The following is a 17,117-nucleotide window of genomic DNA, read 5'->3' on the forward strand; positions in this document are numbered from 1 at the left end:
TTAAAGGTCGATTCACACATAACAGTGACGTCTCAGTGCCGTGTCAGTTCAGTTTCAGTGACATCCGTGACGTGCCAGTGGAGTCTCTTCACACATATCCGTACAGTTTCAGTTCAGTTCTCAGCGATTGACGATCAGGATGGCTGCGTTTACAGACAGAGAATTGGCTATGATTGCTGTAATTTTAGATGAAGAAGAGACGCATCATACAAAGAAGCGCAAATGGGTACATGAGGCTTGGAGAAAAAGAGAAACTGAAGGAGAGTTTGCTACCTTATACAAGGAACTGATGCACGACGAAACAAAATTTTTCGAATATTTTAGAATGTCCGAAGAGTGTTTCAATATTCTTCTCAGTAAAATAGGACCACAATTAAAAAAACAAGACACTCATTGGAGAAAGTCTATTACACCGAGGGAACAACTAGCAGTTTGTTTGAGGTAAGTAATAACAATACAAATCTCGACAATATATATTTGTACATACTTAATGTAAAAAATCATGTTCAGTTAATTTGGAAAGTTGTGAAAATAACTTTGCAAAGGGTTGTTGGTCGCGTTTGAATCTCCCACAGATGAAAATTCATTTTGATTTGGATTTTGCAAACTATGTTGTGGAAATGGTGCAACAGGCGACGGTAAAGGAGTAGTTCCTCTTGACGTGGAGGTCGATGATGAGTGCTCGGAATGTAGCCTTGTGTTAACAAAATTGGGGCCAGGTCTTGGATATGAGTCCTGCTGCATGATCATTTCCATTTCGTATTTTTGCACCGTGTGAAATATTTCAGATTTTGCTAGATGCAAGTAATATGGCGTAAAACTTTTTAATGTTGGAGCTACACCAGCTAGAAATGCGTCCACGTGGTGTTGCGGAGCAGTAGTAACTTGCTTGTCCTTTTTGTCACTTATCAAATACTCCATTAGTTTTGCTGAAGCAGTTTGTTGTGGCGGTAGCCTTCTTGATGATGTTTTGAATGAGCGTTGAGTTAAATGAGATTGCTTGTTTTCACTCGAATCTAATACATTAGGTTCCAATACATCTGAAACATTTGGCCCTGATTCATTAGGTTCCGATGATACATATGTTTCTTCTGCATCCACATTCTGCGAGTTTTCTTCTTCATCTATGTTTTCTACATCGTTTTCAATATTGCCTTTTGTTTCCCTCTCGTAGAAATAATTGCTTAAGAAGCTTAGTTGTTCGAAATATTTATACCGTTTTATTTTTTTTGCAGGGTCTCCGCTCTTAGTTTTTGTTTTCTTCATCGATTTGCGATAATTGTCTCGTATATTATTCCATCTAGCTTTACAGGATGAACCTGAAACAATTTCAAAAACTGTAAAGTACAAGCAGTTACATAATATCTTTAATTAAAATATGATTTCTTTTTTCAGGTACTTAGCTACGGGAGATTCCCTAAAAACAATTTCCTTTAGTTATCGCCTGGGGCATAGTACAGTATACAAGATTGTAATGGACACTTGCAAGGTTATAACTGAGCGCCTTCTGAATGAAATGCTACCAAAGCCTACAACAGAGATGTGGAAATCTATAGCCAACGACTTTTTCACACTTTGGAATTTTCCTAACTGTTTGGGAGCTTTGGATGGGAAGCATATTATCATTCAGGCTCCACCAAATAGCGGCTCTCTGTTCTTCAATTACAAGAAGACGTTCTCAGTTGTTTTGCTGGCGCTTGTTGACGCCCATTACAATTTTATTGCGGTTGATGTTGGTGCTTACGGCAAGAACAGCGATGGTGGAATTTTTTCAAGCTCTAATTTAGGCAAAGCACTTCAACGAGGTACCTTATCTGTACCAAGAAATTCTACATTGCCAGATACAACTACTGACGCTCCACATGTAATCGTAGGTGACGAAGCATTCCCTCTAAAAAGTTATTTAATGCGACCATATCCAGGACATGATTTAGACCTACAGAAGCGTATCTTTAATTATCGCTTATGTCGTGTTAGACGAATTGTCGAAAACACATTTGGCATTTTGTGTCAAAAATTTAGAATCTATAATAGGCGACTACAGTCCAAACCAGAAAATGTAGATAATATAATACTTTCAACATGTATTCTACACAATTTCATTAAAAAGTTTGGTGCAAACACGTACATATACCAAACAATCAACGCCAATTCGAATGAGACAAGAGAGGAAATAAGACTTGACAATCTGCCTATGCAGGGGGGCAATGCAACACAAGATGCTTTTCGGGTGAGAGAACTCTTCAAGGAGTACTTCAATTCAGAAATTGGATCTGTACCATGGCAAGAAGAGAGAATTACTTTTTAATATGTATAATATTAATATATGACTATACTTAACAAAATATGTATAGACATAAAAAATTATAATAAAAATAAGTAGGTACTTACCATTTACTTTCATTTCTCCTCCTATTTTATTCCAAATGTCGAGTTTGAAACTGTTGTCCATATATTTTGGATGTGACAAATCGTAAAGGACAGAATATTTACGAACCAATTCAATCAGCTGTTCATCATCCATTTTTGGTTTTTATTTTCAATCCAATACTAAACTAAAGTAATTATTTATACACATGCAATACGCACAAACGAGCAAACAACGCACAGACACGTCAGTGATTTATTAAAAATATCGTTGGCGACAATATGCACTTTTGACGGTACTGATACTGTTCTGACACTGAAGGTTAAAATACGGAACTGTGTCGGATGTGTGTGAATGCGTTCATTTAAATTCAGAGTAATGATATTATTTATGACTGATACTGATGGAATTTCACGGAACTGAGCGGATACGGCACTGATATGTGTGAATAGACCTTTACTGGCAAACCTTTTGCGGTAGAATCCGGCACAAACGTAGCACTACCCAATCCTGTTCTGAGTTCTGGGGATGTCAAAGCTTCCATTGTTAAACCGGCACTAGGACTGGCAACTCCTTATTGGTGAAAATGTAAATCTTGTTCAACCTGGCGCCGGTTTGAGGGCTGCGATTTTTCTACGAGAAATGCTGCTCGCCACGAATAATGCTCTTATATAGCTCTGGTTATGTGAAGATAAGAACGCTGCTCACATTAAGGATAACATGGTGGCACATATAAATCAGAGATAGACGCTTTGGTCAAATTTTCTTCAAAACCTGGACTAAAAGGCACTTCGTATTTTCCTCGCGCTGGGATTTTAAATGAACGCACCTTGTTAACCTTTACGATACGAATGGTTAGCGTAATGATAATAATTAAACTGACTTATATATGCATGTAAATTCTTACTCTACTAAATGCAAATTTAAATTGTTTGTATTAATTGCCCCCCCCCCCCTCCCCTCAGTTTAACTATTACAGGTCAAATAAATTTTCACTCTATTGTTTTATACCGAAAAATTGTGTAACGGAGAGATTTTTGCAATTTTAAGATAGCATTTCGGTCTTCTTAATGTATTTTGATTTCACCAGTGGCGTAATATGCAAACTTTGAAACCTTTTGAAAATTGAATGGTTTTGCCGAAGGCTGGAAAAGCTTTACGCAGTTATAGGATATACCGGCGCTAAGGCCTCGCCTTCACAAAATTGAGATTGATGCCAAAGACGACGTTGTCGTTTATAAAAGTGAAACCTCGCATTGTAATAAACCACCACTATTCGTATTCTTTCGCTGCCCGCCCTCCTGCACTTTTTTTATCCATCAATGAAAACAGTTAACTTTTCGTATATTGAAAAAAACATTAAAGCTCTATCGTAATTACATTCCGAGATATATCCGTCTGCCACTTTTATCGGGTGGTCGATAGATAAATTGTATTTGTAAAGGATATGGCTAAATTGACTGTGGAAATGCTAACGGGAAGTGTCATTATATTTCGACAATTACCCTACTGGCGGTTCCATTGCACGCATTCCACTGCAATTATGTAATTGTACAAATTGAAATATTAACGCAAAACTTTTATGAAATTCGTTTGCTTTCTTTCCATAACTGTTTAGGTAATTCCTCCAAAAAGCATCGGCATTGCCCTTCTTGTGTTTACTAAATTACTTAATCAATACATTGCTATTCTATACAAACTCAATGACGCACCTATATTAAGTGCCGTTAATTAAAAAAGTGCTTTACCAAGTATCCATTTATTAGTTAATTAAATTTCGGTTCTCTACATCAAAAAATATTCTATCTTTACTAAAAGAAATTTATTTCGTGTAATTGTTTTTGCCCTTTTTTGCCGTAATAACGTCTCGCATTTTCTTTAGAGTTCGAGCTTTCGACGCGCTTATAATATTAATTATAGGGAAGAAATAACACTCTTTCGTCGGACTCGGAAGAATCCTTAATTATCCCGTGATACACTCCCATTGTAAAGAAATCTTAATTGCGCATTTTACCCGGCATTAAGAGCGTGAGGGCCGAGGGGGCAATTCACAAATGTAGAGCTTCATGAAACTTATAATAATGAATGGAAGAGCTACTAATTAAGTCGTTAAAAAATGTATTCGCGTTCTCGGCATTGTGTCAGTTTCTTTGTTTGATTTGCTACAGTCTTTCATAAGCGCGTGTGGTTTCATTAAAATGCCAGCGTACACACTTTTCAATTTTAATTATTATTATTTAAAGGGAGAGCGTTATTTTTTGTCTACTTGTAAGAAATAAATCAAAAATTGTTCAAACCAGCGACAAACACAGACGGACGGACAGAAAGTCCAAAATTTAATCAGTTAGTCCCTTGACCATTGTCTACCTATTACTGAAAACAGAATTGCAAAATTCGAAACCGTTCCCGAGATATCGTGTACACAGACGGACGAACGGACGGAGGGTCTAAAATCGTGAACGGTCGCCCATTAATAGTCCGTGAAGTTGGAGGTTGATACGCTATAATAGACAATTGGCAATTTTTACCGTATAATACGAGTACAACAAAAGTTAACAATAACGAGCGACAAAAAGCGAGTTTAGGATTTTGGAGTTTCTGTCTGTCCGTCCGTCTGTGGAGACGATAACTCACTAACGGTTTCGAATTTCTAATTCTGTTTTTAGCAATACGTAGGCACTAGTCAAGGGACTAATTGATTAAATTTTTGTCAATATTCGACATTCGTCAACCAGGAGTGACTTTCTCGCTCGGTGTCTTAATTGGTGCAGTGCGCGTTTACAAGATCTTTCCCACGACACCAATGTGAAAAGAATCGGATCAAAACTGAAAAATCACCACGTTAGTATAACACGCAGGGTGATGGCGCTCAGATGTCGCCAACCACACATAATGTATCCTCGTCGCTGAAGTTGTTAATTACACGGCCCCGGTAAGTACATGTACGCTCCTCTTTCTACAAGTGATCTTGCTCACATTTGCTGCCAGCCGGCTGGCCAAAGTGAAATTAAAAGCTACCTTTTTGCAAATAAATTTGCAAAAATTCGCTAAAAACTGACATTCAGAGGCAAACATAATTAATAAACATAATACTAAGATTAAAGTAAAATCGTGATCCAAGAGTCAACACCTTAAACACGTAAATTCGTAGAAAGGCCGACAACTAATTACCAACAAGAAATCTATACTAGATCAGTCGTACACCATAATTTTTGTCTAAACTACATTTATACAAGTACCCCGCCCCCATGCTTACCATGATCTCTAAGAAAATGAATAAACGGATCCTCAATAACACTTTAAACAATGTTGTGAGTCTACAATTTTGTGTTCGAATGGGGTTTTTAAAGGGTCCCTCGTACAGTATTTGCGGTTTGGCGGTTTGGCCTGTGGTACTTTCGGAGATTACAACTTCAAAGTCAAACAATACTAAAACTATGACCACCGTTCAAAGTCCAAAGGTTGGTCTCCGTTCAAAGTCCATTCCTCGCCGCTCAAAATCTCAAAAGTGAAAGATCCGTATTTAACAAAATAAAGTTGATGTTTCTATCTAAAAACCGAAACGTCGGATCGGAAAACAAAAATCGTTTTCTTACAGTCTAGAGAAAAGTGCCTTAAGAAAGTAGCTTGGTTTTCCCAAATAATAATTAATTTGCCCCCATTTAATCAACTCTCTATTTCTTGTAGTTGCCGTCCAATTCGAATTTGTAACACCCTGTACACTAGAGGTCTATTTAAAATAGTTTCCAAATTAAATTTGCAAATTGTTACAACTTCCGACGGCAGTATACAACACTTAAAGGAAATCCCTCAGTAGATATAAGGATAAATCGGGAACACACAAAACAAATAAGTAAAGATTCTAATCAAATATACAGGTATCCCAGGTAGAACGCACCATAGGGAAACGGCAACGTATTTTTTCGCGAAGGATCCACGAGGTCTTTGAAATTAGCGTTGAACGTACTACTCCAAGCTCTTTCTAACATCAGGCCAGCGCAATAACGTAAGTTGGACACTAACTTCAAATACATATCAAAGGCTTCGTGGATCGTTTGCGAAAAAATACATTAATTCTGTTTCCCTATGGTGCATTCTCCTTGGGACACACGGTATATAAGTAAGTCAACTTTCATGTCAAAACGTCGGACGTTTCGCGCCACTTTTAATCCTTGCAATCCTTGGTAGCATTCAGCTAGGACTAGGTGATACGAATGAGACTCTTAAGTTGTTACGACCCGCACGTTAGTAACGGAGCGTTAGGGTAAAAAAAGACCCCCCCCCACATGTTTGACGGAAATACACGTTTTGAAGCCCCAGGAATCCGAATCAAACAAAATGTCGATGATGTCGGTCTGTTGCCTCGTCTCGTCCGTTTCTCATTTCTGGTTAAACGACTGAACCGATTGGAACCAAATTTTGTACACATATTCTTAGACCTAAAAGGAAGAGCTGAAAATCTTTTGGGCAGAATCGCTCAAATTTTGTTATATAATGTCGGTTCTTAATTTCTAGTATTTCTAAGGCAAAAGAGCTGCTATCCGCACGACATGAAAAAGAAACATATACATCGAAGAATCCAACTGATGTATGATGTTTTTCTCCACGGAATAAATGGTTAATCAAAAAATACAGGGCAACATAACACTGATAATCTAACTCTACGTGGAAACTAATAGTGAATATTTTCATAAGATTTGCAGAAATCATGAAAACTTCATAAGCATCTTAATTGATAATAGCTGTATGGTAGTTAAACACGTTTGAGCATAACCAAAGATAATTTGGCATAACCTTGGAATGCGAAACTAGTTTCACACGTGTGTGCTTTGGCAACTATAAGGTCGTAAATGCTAAAGCATCTAAAGGTTATGGTGGTCGCTCAAAACAGGTGCTATTCATCTTATTTTGACTTTTGAAGGATTAATTTTCAATTTATGGGAATTTTGTATACGTACAATAAGGCACTTACTTTACAGTGACAGGATCAATTCCATACAAGTAAATTTCATTTACTGTTTACTTATATAAAAGCTTCTATTCTATTCGCAAGGGAGCCCGACCGGGCAGCACTTAGGCACACCAGAGGCCCATTGTGCCTACCCCCTTTCTTCGCAACTGAGTTCAGAGCCCGTTCCTCTCAATGAAGGATAGGGCCCTGTTTAGCCTAAGTTGCTTCACCCTCCTCGGTTCCAGGTATCTGTCTCCAAGGAGTTGATATCTGTCCCTGATCAAAGCGTCACAGGTGACAGACCACATGCTCGGTAGTTTCATCTGCCTCGCCACAGAACCTGCACGTTGACTCCTCCGCGAGCCCAATGTTATGCAGGTGATAGTTGACCATCCAGTGTCCCGCAAGAACACCAGTGATCTTCCTAAGCTGGCTTCTATTCAGTTTTAGAAGCTTAGAAGACCCCGATTTGCCAACGGGCCCTGTTAGAAAGGCCTTGGACTGTCGGAGTCCGGTTACTTGTTGCCACTGAGCCTGGAATTGAATGGTCAACCAATCTTTAATCCTGGCCCTAACAACGGAGGGAGCAATGCCTAGGGTAGGCTCGGGCCCGACGAAGACCCCACCACTGCCTTCGCGAGCCAACTCGTCCGCCCTTTCGTTGCCCCCTAAGTGCGCTGGCACCCAAATCAAGCTTACCCTATTAGACTCACCTAATCTATCTAGGGTTCGCCTGCAATCAAGCGCCGTAGCTGATCGGAACCTGTCTACCGACAGGGCCCTCAACGCCGCCTGACTATCACTGCATATGTATATATGCTTGTTACGGTAACCTCTGCGGAGGTTTTCCTGTGCACAGGTCATGATGGCTAACATCTCTGCCTGAAACACGGTGCTATGCTGACCAAGGGAGACGCTGACGCTGGCTCTCGGTCGATCACCATATATACCCATGCCCGTTACCCTTTCTGTTTGGGACCTGTCTGTAAACCACACGAGCCCCTCAGGTTTGAGAAACGGGCAATCCGAGTTCAGCCACTGCTCCCTATCCGGGAGAATGACTTTATAACGCTTTGGTCTTAGCAAGATAGCCCGGATCACGCCCCTCCTTGCAAGGATAAAGCTTACTGATTCGCAAAAACAAAATGTCCTAATGAATAATGACGAGGGAGGCCCACTATGCCAATTCATTGGTAATTAGCAGATATAAATAAAACTAGTTCGCTGATGACCGCTTTGTGCTTTAGGTTTTATGGTGGTTTCTTGGTGTTCTTATTATCCCAACAGCCCCAAGATTTCCAGGTCCATGTTCCCAGCCCCCCCAGTATTAGAAAAAATGGTTATGACTAATTTAAAGTATTGTTCACGTTTTGTACCGTTTAGTTCCAATAACAAAAAATTTTGTTCTAAGCGTAACATTAGATAAGAGCAAGTTGAATTTGGGGGGGGGCCGATAACACGTCATCCCCCCCAACTTGATATTTTACAACTACTTTGAGGCAAAAATTTTGTATCGCTTTTGTGCCGTTTTGTTCTTTTATTAGAAAGTTTTGTTCTTAAATCGTTTGAGAGAGATATGAAAATGAAATTGGGGGGGCGGTAAACATGTAAGCCCCTCCACATTGTTTTTTAAATATTGTTATCAATGCAAGGTTTTGTTCTAGTTTTGTGCTTTTTTGTTCCTTTATTAGAAAGTTTTGTACTCATACCGTTTCATAGTAAAACGCAATTCAAATTGGGGGGGCTGCAGACATAACCGGCAACCCACTAACATTCTTTTATTTTTCTTATACCCATATTTTCTTCTAGTTTTGTACAGTTTTGTTCTTTTATTCAACAGTTGTTATTAATAGTTAAGTAAGAGGTAATGGATTATTTCATTTCATACCTTATCGCTTACGAAATTAGGAGCAATCGTTACGGATCGTGCGGGTTCGTTAGCGATTTATCGCGCGTGCGTTGTTTTAAAAGATTGAACAGCTGCGCGCAGTGTTGCCGTTTTCATGTTTTTCTATTAAGAAGAGAGGATATTCCACCGTTAAACATTTGCGTTAAAGGTGTATTAACACTAGAAGCGCTATGATTATGATATCGTCACTATCCATATTCGTTTACCTACGTCTATGAAAAGCAAAATAACCTTTGGTACTACAATCTTAAACGTAAGTAACCACATGCACGTCAGTTTGACAACATATGACGCAAACAAGAAAATTGGAGCTACGTTACGTTTATTTCTTATTTCGTACCTCATACCGTAAACAGTTACGTTACGGAACGGTGTCAACCGGATCGGAGTGACCAAGACCAGTGCGATTTGAATCGCCCGATAAAGATCGCGAGCGTGAAGTAGGTGGTTGGATTGGAAGCCTGTCAACAGGTTCGATTTTTGTCGGGAGCGATCGAAATCGCAACCGACTATTTTAGCCCGACGCTGTTTGCTCGATCAATTGTCGTCTGTCATGAGTTGTAACAAACTCGCTTTTGAAGAAGTGCAAAAAATGGAGGATAGTGAAATCAAATTAAATATTGATTTGCGTCTTTTAGAGGAAAAATATCGATGTCTATGATGATGGCTCTTACAGTGATCACTCGAACCTTAGTGTTATGAGCAAGCTTTCTTCTACTGTCACACATCTTCTATAATTAGTGTTTCTTTTTCCAATTCATCGTCGAGCAAGGTCAGCCAAAAGGAAAAAAGACTATTTTTGATCATGCAATACATAGATTTAAATTTTTGTTCATAATAGGTAAGTTCACGGGTACAAATCAAAGCACCTCCGTTCCTATTCCTTATGTATGGATGTACATAATAGGTTTGGTGGTTAATTTTCCTTCTTCTGTGGTACCTACAAAAAAGAAGTCCTTCGTCTTCACTTGACGTCTCATCGAAGTCTAATGTCAACCCGATCAAAATTATAATAAAAACGACCGTCCTATGGACACGAATTGCCGGCTTTAATCAGCCCGATCAATTTGGATAAACGATTCCAGTTGGACCGATATTCGTCGCCCCGATGCGGGGCACATCCGGCCTATTTGTAATATTATTGAGATCATTGGATTAAATCGCTATCCATTGTGACGTCAATTTATTATTATTTATGTTCTATTTTATTCCTTTAGCCTAGCACGACCAGAACAAGGATCTCATAGTCTGCCTTGTTTCCCTCTTTTGGTAAGTAAGTATATGTCCTTTTCTTGTGTACTGAAGACTAAGTGGCGCCTATCCGCGGTTACTTTTACTACTTTTCCATTTATGCTTATTTGTGCTTCTGTATAAGAACCCCGCAGATTCATCCCGACCCACCACTACTTTGACTGAGCTTATCGTATGCTTATCTCAAGACAATTTTGTTACGGTTGCTCAAAGTGAACGTAACACGATGATCGGCATATGGGTCTTCGCGGTCCTTAGGTATTACATTTCTCTAACGTTTGGCGATATACCCTAAATCAAAGGAGGTTCTAAAGAGGTGCATCAAATACAAGAGCAGTGAATGAGCATTGATTAATGACCGTGGTACTTACTTGAGTACTGACTTTTTAAATTTACCAGAACGATCAAGTACATATATTTTTCAAATGGATTAATAACAACTGTTGAATAAAAGAACAAAACTGTACAAAACTAGAAGAAAATATGGGTATAAGAAAAATAAAAGAATGTTAGTGAGGTGCCGGTTATGTCTGCAGCCCCCCCAATTTGAATTGCGTTTTACTATGAAACGGTATGAGTACAAAACTTTCTAATAAAGGAACAAAAAAGCACAAAACTAGAACAAAACCTTGCGTTTATAACAATATTTAAAAAACAATGTGGAGGGGCTTACATGTTTACCGCCCCCCCAATTTCATTTTCATATCTCTCTCAAACGATTTAAGAACAAAACTTTCTAATAAAAGAACAAAACGGCACAAAAGCGATACAAAATTTTTGCCTCAAAGTAGTTGTAAAATATCAAGTTGGGGGGGATGACGTGTTATCGGCCCCCCCCCAAATTCAACTTGCTCTTATCTAATGTTACGCTTAGAACAAAATTTTTTGTTATTGGAACTAAACGGTACAAAACGTGAACAATACTTTAAATTAGTCATAACCATTTTTTCTAATACTGGGGGGGCTGGGAACATGGACCCAAGATTTCCAGTGTTTTCAATTTTAGTATTAGCATTGACTTTATACACTATAGACAACGGAGAAATAGGGAAAAATGGCAGCCGCTTACTGTAAGTAAAGTCAATGGTATTAGTATACAGAACCAAGGTGATGACTGAATAGAGCGGATCCGAATTAAAGCAAACAATACCTAACTGACAGGAAATAGTGTCAAAAATCCAAAATGATTTTACAGAAGTAATAGCAAACTTTTTGGACTCTTTGTCGAAAGATCATAAGTGCAACATTTTCATGGTTTAGGCAAACGTCAATCTGCAAGGTGGAATGGATCGTAATTAGGGCGTCTCTTGGTACAATTAGCATAAACATCAATTAACCCACCTTTCTGCTGGGATTTCATTGATGCTAAAACAACACTGAAACTTCTGTTACGGAGGCCATTATTTTAATGTATCTCGCGTGGTATCGAACAAGTTTCCTAAACTTCTTAAACGTAATTAATTCTTAATGTGCCGGCCCATTACCGCGAGTGAAATTAATATTTTGTAATGCTCCTTCCTTCCATTAAATAACTTAAATTGAGTTTAATCCTCAATTTGCTGATCTTACAGTCGGACGAAGTTTCTCAGGGGCATGAGGAGTGCATAATATGGTTTATATGTGGGCTGTCCTTATGCACTCGTAAGCAACACGACAAGCCGCGGTTCTGCTCGATCATGCATCTTGAGTTTAAATTTTCATGAGCAGAGACGGCTTCAGGACACTTATAAAGCGCACAATCCAATTCAACAAAATCCAGTAACTGTAGATGAGTGGAACGTTGTGGGTTTGTTTATTAACGCACATATTTAAAATTCATTATCGGGACATGGTGATAACCTAACAATATTTTCACCGAATTTCCAATTGTTATACAGTTTGATTTATATCAAAAGTTGCACTTTTTAAATTGCATTCCCTGTTATTACATATATCAATTCCTTGGTCAATTTTAATATTATACATGATATCTAAAATTAGTCGTTTACCCGCAATTCGTCATTTTTTTAAAAGTAGATGTCCAGTAAAAATTGAATAGTTATCACAATTATCATAAAACTTTTAAGTCCGTGACTTTGCAGTGTTAGTAATCATGAAATGTACTAATGCTCAAAGTTACACTTTTTTGTGTTAAAAATCACTTCTCCAAATCTGAATCACAAGCTAACTTGATTTTGTTAAATAGAACTACCAAGTTTTTTTTCATTGCATCAAATGTAGGATTTGATTTGTCAATTTGGTTCATTAGCATTGTTGATTAGTTAAGTTTATTAGAAAAATGGAATTTGAAAAAAGTGATTTAAACGGTGCTTTTTACTTGTTTACTATAAATATTTAAGTATTTTTTGATGGTCTTCAAAATGTTTCGGTGCACATAATAAAAGAAATGTGGTTTCACCACGATGGTGATTCAACTCATTTTTTCCCTCAACGTTAAAGAATGACTAAATCAATAATATTCTGCTAGGTGGATACTTCGAGGGAGTTGAAGTGGTTTCTGAGTCTCTTTTGTTTTATTTTGTTTTATTTTGTTTGCAGGGAAATGTTTTATAATTTGAATTGGTGGTTATGTACTGTTAATAATTTTTAACGGCCTACTAATTACTGAGAGCTTTTGAAAACACTATGAATTATACCTATTAGAAATTAATGAATTACAAAAAAATATGTAAAAGGTAGGTAAATACCGACATGCTTAACGTTGGAAAGGTAATCAAATCCTACAATTGATGCAATAAAAAAAATAGTAGTTCTATTAATAAAAATCAAGTTAACTGTGATTGAAATGTTGAACATTGACGCAGTGGTTTTATTTAACACAAAAAAATTTAACATTGACCGTATTCGGCGAATGGTAGTACATTTCATGCAGTCCCGGCCTTTTAATCGCATTGTTACTTCACATGTACTTTTTAAAAAAATCACCATTGCGGCTAAACGATGGATTTTAGATGTCATGCATAATACATACAAATTGACCAAGGAATCAAAATCTGCAATAACTATTTAAAAAAAATGCAACTTTGATATAAATCAAAGTGTATAACAACAGCAAATTCGGCGAGCATATTTTTAGGTTGTAGCCGCGTTGATAAACCCACAATCTTCCACCTACGCACTAATAGCCCACCCTGCATGCAAATTTCAAGCAACTTTTGTTTAAAATATGTAAAACACACGAGTTCCCAATAACCATTTATTGTTCACAATAATTAATACCTACGTATAATACTCTGAAAGTAATAATTAACACAACAGAGATGCGAGGGGTGCCACCGCAAGTCGGATATTGCCGATCACCGCGCCGTTAGAGTGCCCGTTGAGATTCTCCCGCTCTCCTTAAATCGCGCAGCGCTTACAACTAATATACAAGATCGTTGATATGTTTAAACGTCTTTGGATATTACCGAGGATATTACCTTGCAAACCTTTTCTCATGTTATCTTTCCGAATAAATTGACGAACATGTCTATTTCATCTCAAAATATTATACTGAAATTAATGCGCACCAACATCAATAACTTGACTTTTCGGAATAACTGATACAAGAATTTACGCGTTCTTCTACAGTAAGTGAAGGTTACAATATAAATGTGCCCCCCCCCCTTAGTTTTTGTGTCTACTGTGGTCCAATTGTGCTCTATTGGGTATTTATCTCGCCTTTTTTGGGTTTAGAAATAATTCGAAAATCAATGGGGGCGAGGTGAACGTCCCCAAAAACATACTAAACTTTATTATACTCAAAACTCGTTCGAGTGCCTTTTATAAACCTACCGATATATACATGAAGCGAGATTAGATAAGACTAGATAAAGAGCCTTCGGGAGTACTGCATTAGCTTCGTACTATCGAGTTATTCCTGCATGGCTTAATTTGAAAACTAAAGGTCATGCCGAAGTTGATAATTCATCAATTTTATTTAAACGCCGGCTGAACTGTGTGAGATCCCCCTTAATTCCCAACTGAATAATAAGGAATCATTATTATATTATTAGAAAAATCTGACATCGGCACACGTTCGACTATACCAAAAATTTTACATTTATCTTTGATCTATTACGGGTGGTGTTTATTTCTCAGTAAAACATGGATTTCTTCAATCTCTTTAAGCAAAAAATTGTTCTGTTTCATGTCTGATTTGTATTCATCTAACACCTACATACCATCAGTTTCTGTTTTAATTACGGCTTATGACTACTAAATCAATAAATGCGGTTACATCTGTTTTTTTTTCACATTCCGTTTTTCACGGATCTAATTAGTGAATGTGAATGCACGATTATTTATAGTTCATAGACCTCCATTTTGGTTAATCGATTAACAAACCCATATTGAAATAATTACATGTATAATTGTTTGTTATTATTAACCAGGAAGCGATGTTAATTTGAGATAGTAATTTGTAAATAGGAGTAGGATATTTGTAGGTACATGATGCTTTACAGCTTGGACGATTTAGGCAATTTAGTGTAACAAGCAGAAACTTTAACACTATTTGCCAGATGTGTGACATACACGCTGATAACCTCAAATTTATTCTTGAATTAACGTAATATTATGTCTGTTTTGTTATTTTCTTTATGTATGTTAGTTTATTAGTTTGGAACTTTTTTTCTTTTTTTTGTTTAAGTATAGATTATCCTGTACACTATTATACTATTGTTGCTTTATCCTGTAATGCGTGAGTGAATAAAAGTTAAAGTTAATTGGGCATGTAGAGCAATAAATAAATAAACTGTGCGTATATTTATAGATGTGGGATTATCGTCCATGTCAACGTTATCAATTGATTTCTTTTTTTATATTTAACTCCAATAAATATTTTCTTACTACGCATCCTGCTTTACAGAACTGCCTAAAGAAAGTGACATCAAAAATACCCAACCAATAATATTGATAAACATCCCCGTCGTGAAAAACCTCATACAAGCAAGGAAAACTGCGAAATTCTACTTGGTGAAAATGCACGTCGGGATTTGTCCAAATAAAAAAGTTGATACTCTGGCGAAACAAGCTATTCCTAATGGTTCATACTTCCCGTTACAACTGCGGGATGATGATCTACTACCCATACTTAAACAAACGCAAAAATGGCAACTTTTCAACAAAACTTAGCGTTTCTTTGAGTTCTAATAAAAATGGTTACTATCGCCTTTACTAACAATTTACAATCATAAAAATAAACTGAACCAAGCTGGAGGATTCTCGTTATCTAATACTAAATCTTACGGAAAAAACTCTATCTTCCTCTAACTGGGTCCACACATGAAAAACTTTCTACAATTTAATTTCTTTTTTGATTTTTCAAACCGGTTAAAGGAAATTACCGAACCTTCCTTATTCTTTCACTGGTAAAAACCCGAATTTTAAAAGCGTTTAATTCAATCAGTTCATTACTGTTTTGAATACAAGATGGTTACCTTGATTATTCAGCAATCTAAGGACTCTCCCTTGGTGGTTTCAGTTCGTTTTTAAACTAAGTGGAGTAAATTGATAAGACATAGGAAAAACGCACTAAATTTAGTTTTGGGCAATCTTCAAAATATACTGGTACATACTCCTGTGTGCAATGGCAAACGGTCACTCAGCCATCCACAAATCACCTGTCAAACTCTGCCCTCGTCTTCTAAATGACAAGACAGATAATTGAAATATCTTGACGGGAACGGTTGCAAACGGCGAATTAATTACAGATTTTGCTTACGGTACCGGCGGCTGAAACACAACTCTATCAATTACCTTTACCTTGTCTCTTCAACTCCTAGAACCAACAAACATACTTTCGACATGTTACTTTTCGTAACGCAGCGCCCCCAGATACCGGGTAGTCATGAGAGTATGTAAACTTCAAGACGGAAAATGGGTGCTTCTTTACAGCGGATCTGATCGTGTTCATTCGTACGTCTCTTCATTTCGGGGACTTGAATAATTTGAATAGATAACGAATCATTGCAACTGTTTCATAGATTTATATTCACACGGCATACTCTCTACTTTGAAAATTTTGATTAGCTAATTTAAGGATATACCTCAAATTAGGTAGGCAATGAAATGTATTAAATAAAAGTTGATTTATTTACCTTAAGTATTTTTACTGGTCAACAAGATTAATAAGTTAAAAAGAAAAATTGTTGGGAGATATTCCCAACTGTTTCTTTACGAGTAGAAAAATTCTTCTCATCTGTAACAACTAGATCACCGACATTCATAACCCAGTAAATATACATCATGTAGAGCGTATTCTGTGTTTTTTACCATCCACACATTAATAAGAGGGGTATTGCAATGGGTTAAAAAAATAACCCCCCCAATTTTGTTGACGGTAATACACGTTATGAAGCCTCAGGAATCCGAATAAAAAAAATCTTGATGAGGTCTCTCTTTCCGGCGAAAGACCTGAACCGATTGGAATCAAATTTGGTACACATATTCTTAGACATAAAAGGCCAGAATCGCGCATGCGCAGGTGTGGGGATGGTACCTATGCTAGCCACAGCAAATTTTATTATATAGCTTTCTAGAGAAGAATATCAGGAGCCTCTCCCCCTCCCACCGAAATATCTTCTAGGGTGTGCCTCGCCATATTCATGTATTACGAGCCGCCACTGACGACCAGATATAACCTTCATACCACTCGA

At 37.3% G+C, this 17,117-nt stretch overlaps 1 protein-coding gene across 1 annotated transcript; it reads right to left on the reverse strand.

Annotated features, from left to right (window-relative positions):
* Window positions 1–373: 373 nt before the first annotated feature.
* LOC116160289 lies at window positions 374–2,786 on the reverse strand. Its single transcript, XM_031473463.1, has 2 exons — window positions 2,392–2,786; window positions 374–1,319 (listed from the first exon to the last, which is right to left on the reverse strand). Exons 1-2 carry the CDS (start codon window positions 2,522–2,524, stop codon window positions 511–513), a joined length of 942 nt encoding a protein of 313 aa, XP_031329323.1. The 5' UTR covers window positions 2,525–2,786; the 3' UTR covers window positions 374–510.
* Between the last annotated feature and the right edge of the window lie 14,331 nt (window positions 2,787–17,117).

Source organism: Photinus pyralis, unplaced genomic scaffold, assembly GCF_008802855.1.
Source record: "Photinus pyralis isolate 1611_PpyrPB1 unplaced genomic scaffold, Ppyr1.3 Ppyr1.4_LG1, whole genome shotgun sequence".
In the NCBI taxonomy this organism is placed as follows: Eukaryota; Metazoa; Arthropoda; class Insecta; order Coleoptera; family Lampyridae; genus Photinus; species Photinus pyralis.

Bases quoted from the DNA above. Each gene is read 5' to 3' on its own strand.
- LOC116160289 (XM_031473463.1), bottom strand. From the start codon at position 2,524: ATGGATGATGAACAGCTGATTGAATTGGTTCGTAAATATTCTGTCCTT. The intron at 1,320-2,391 runs GTAAGTACCTAC...AAATTGTTTCAG, and splicing joins AGGAGAAATGAAAGTAAATG to GTTCATCCTGTAAAGCTAGA.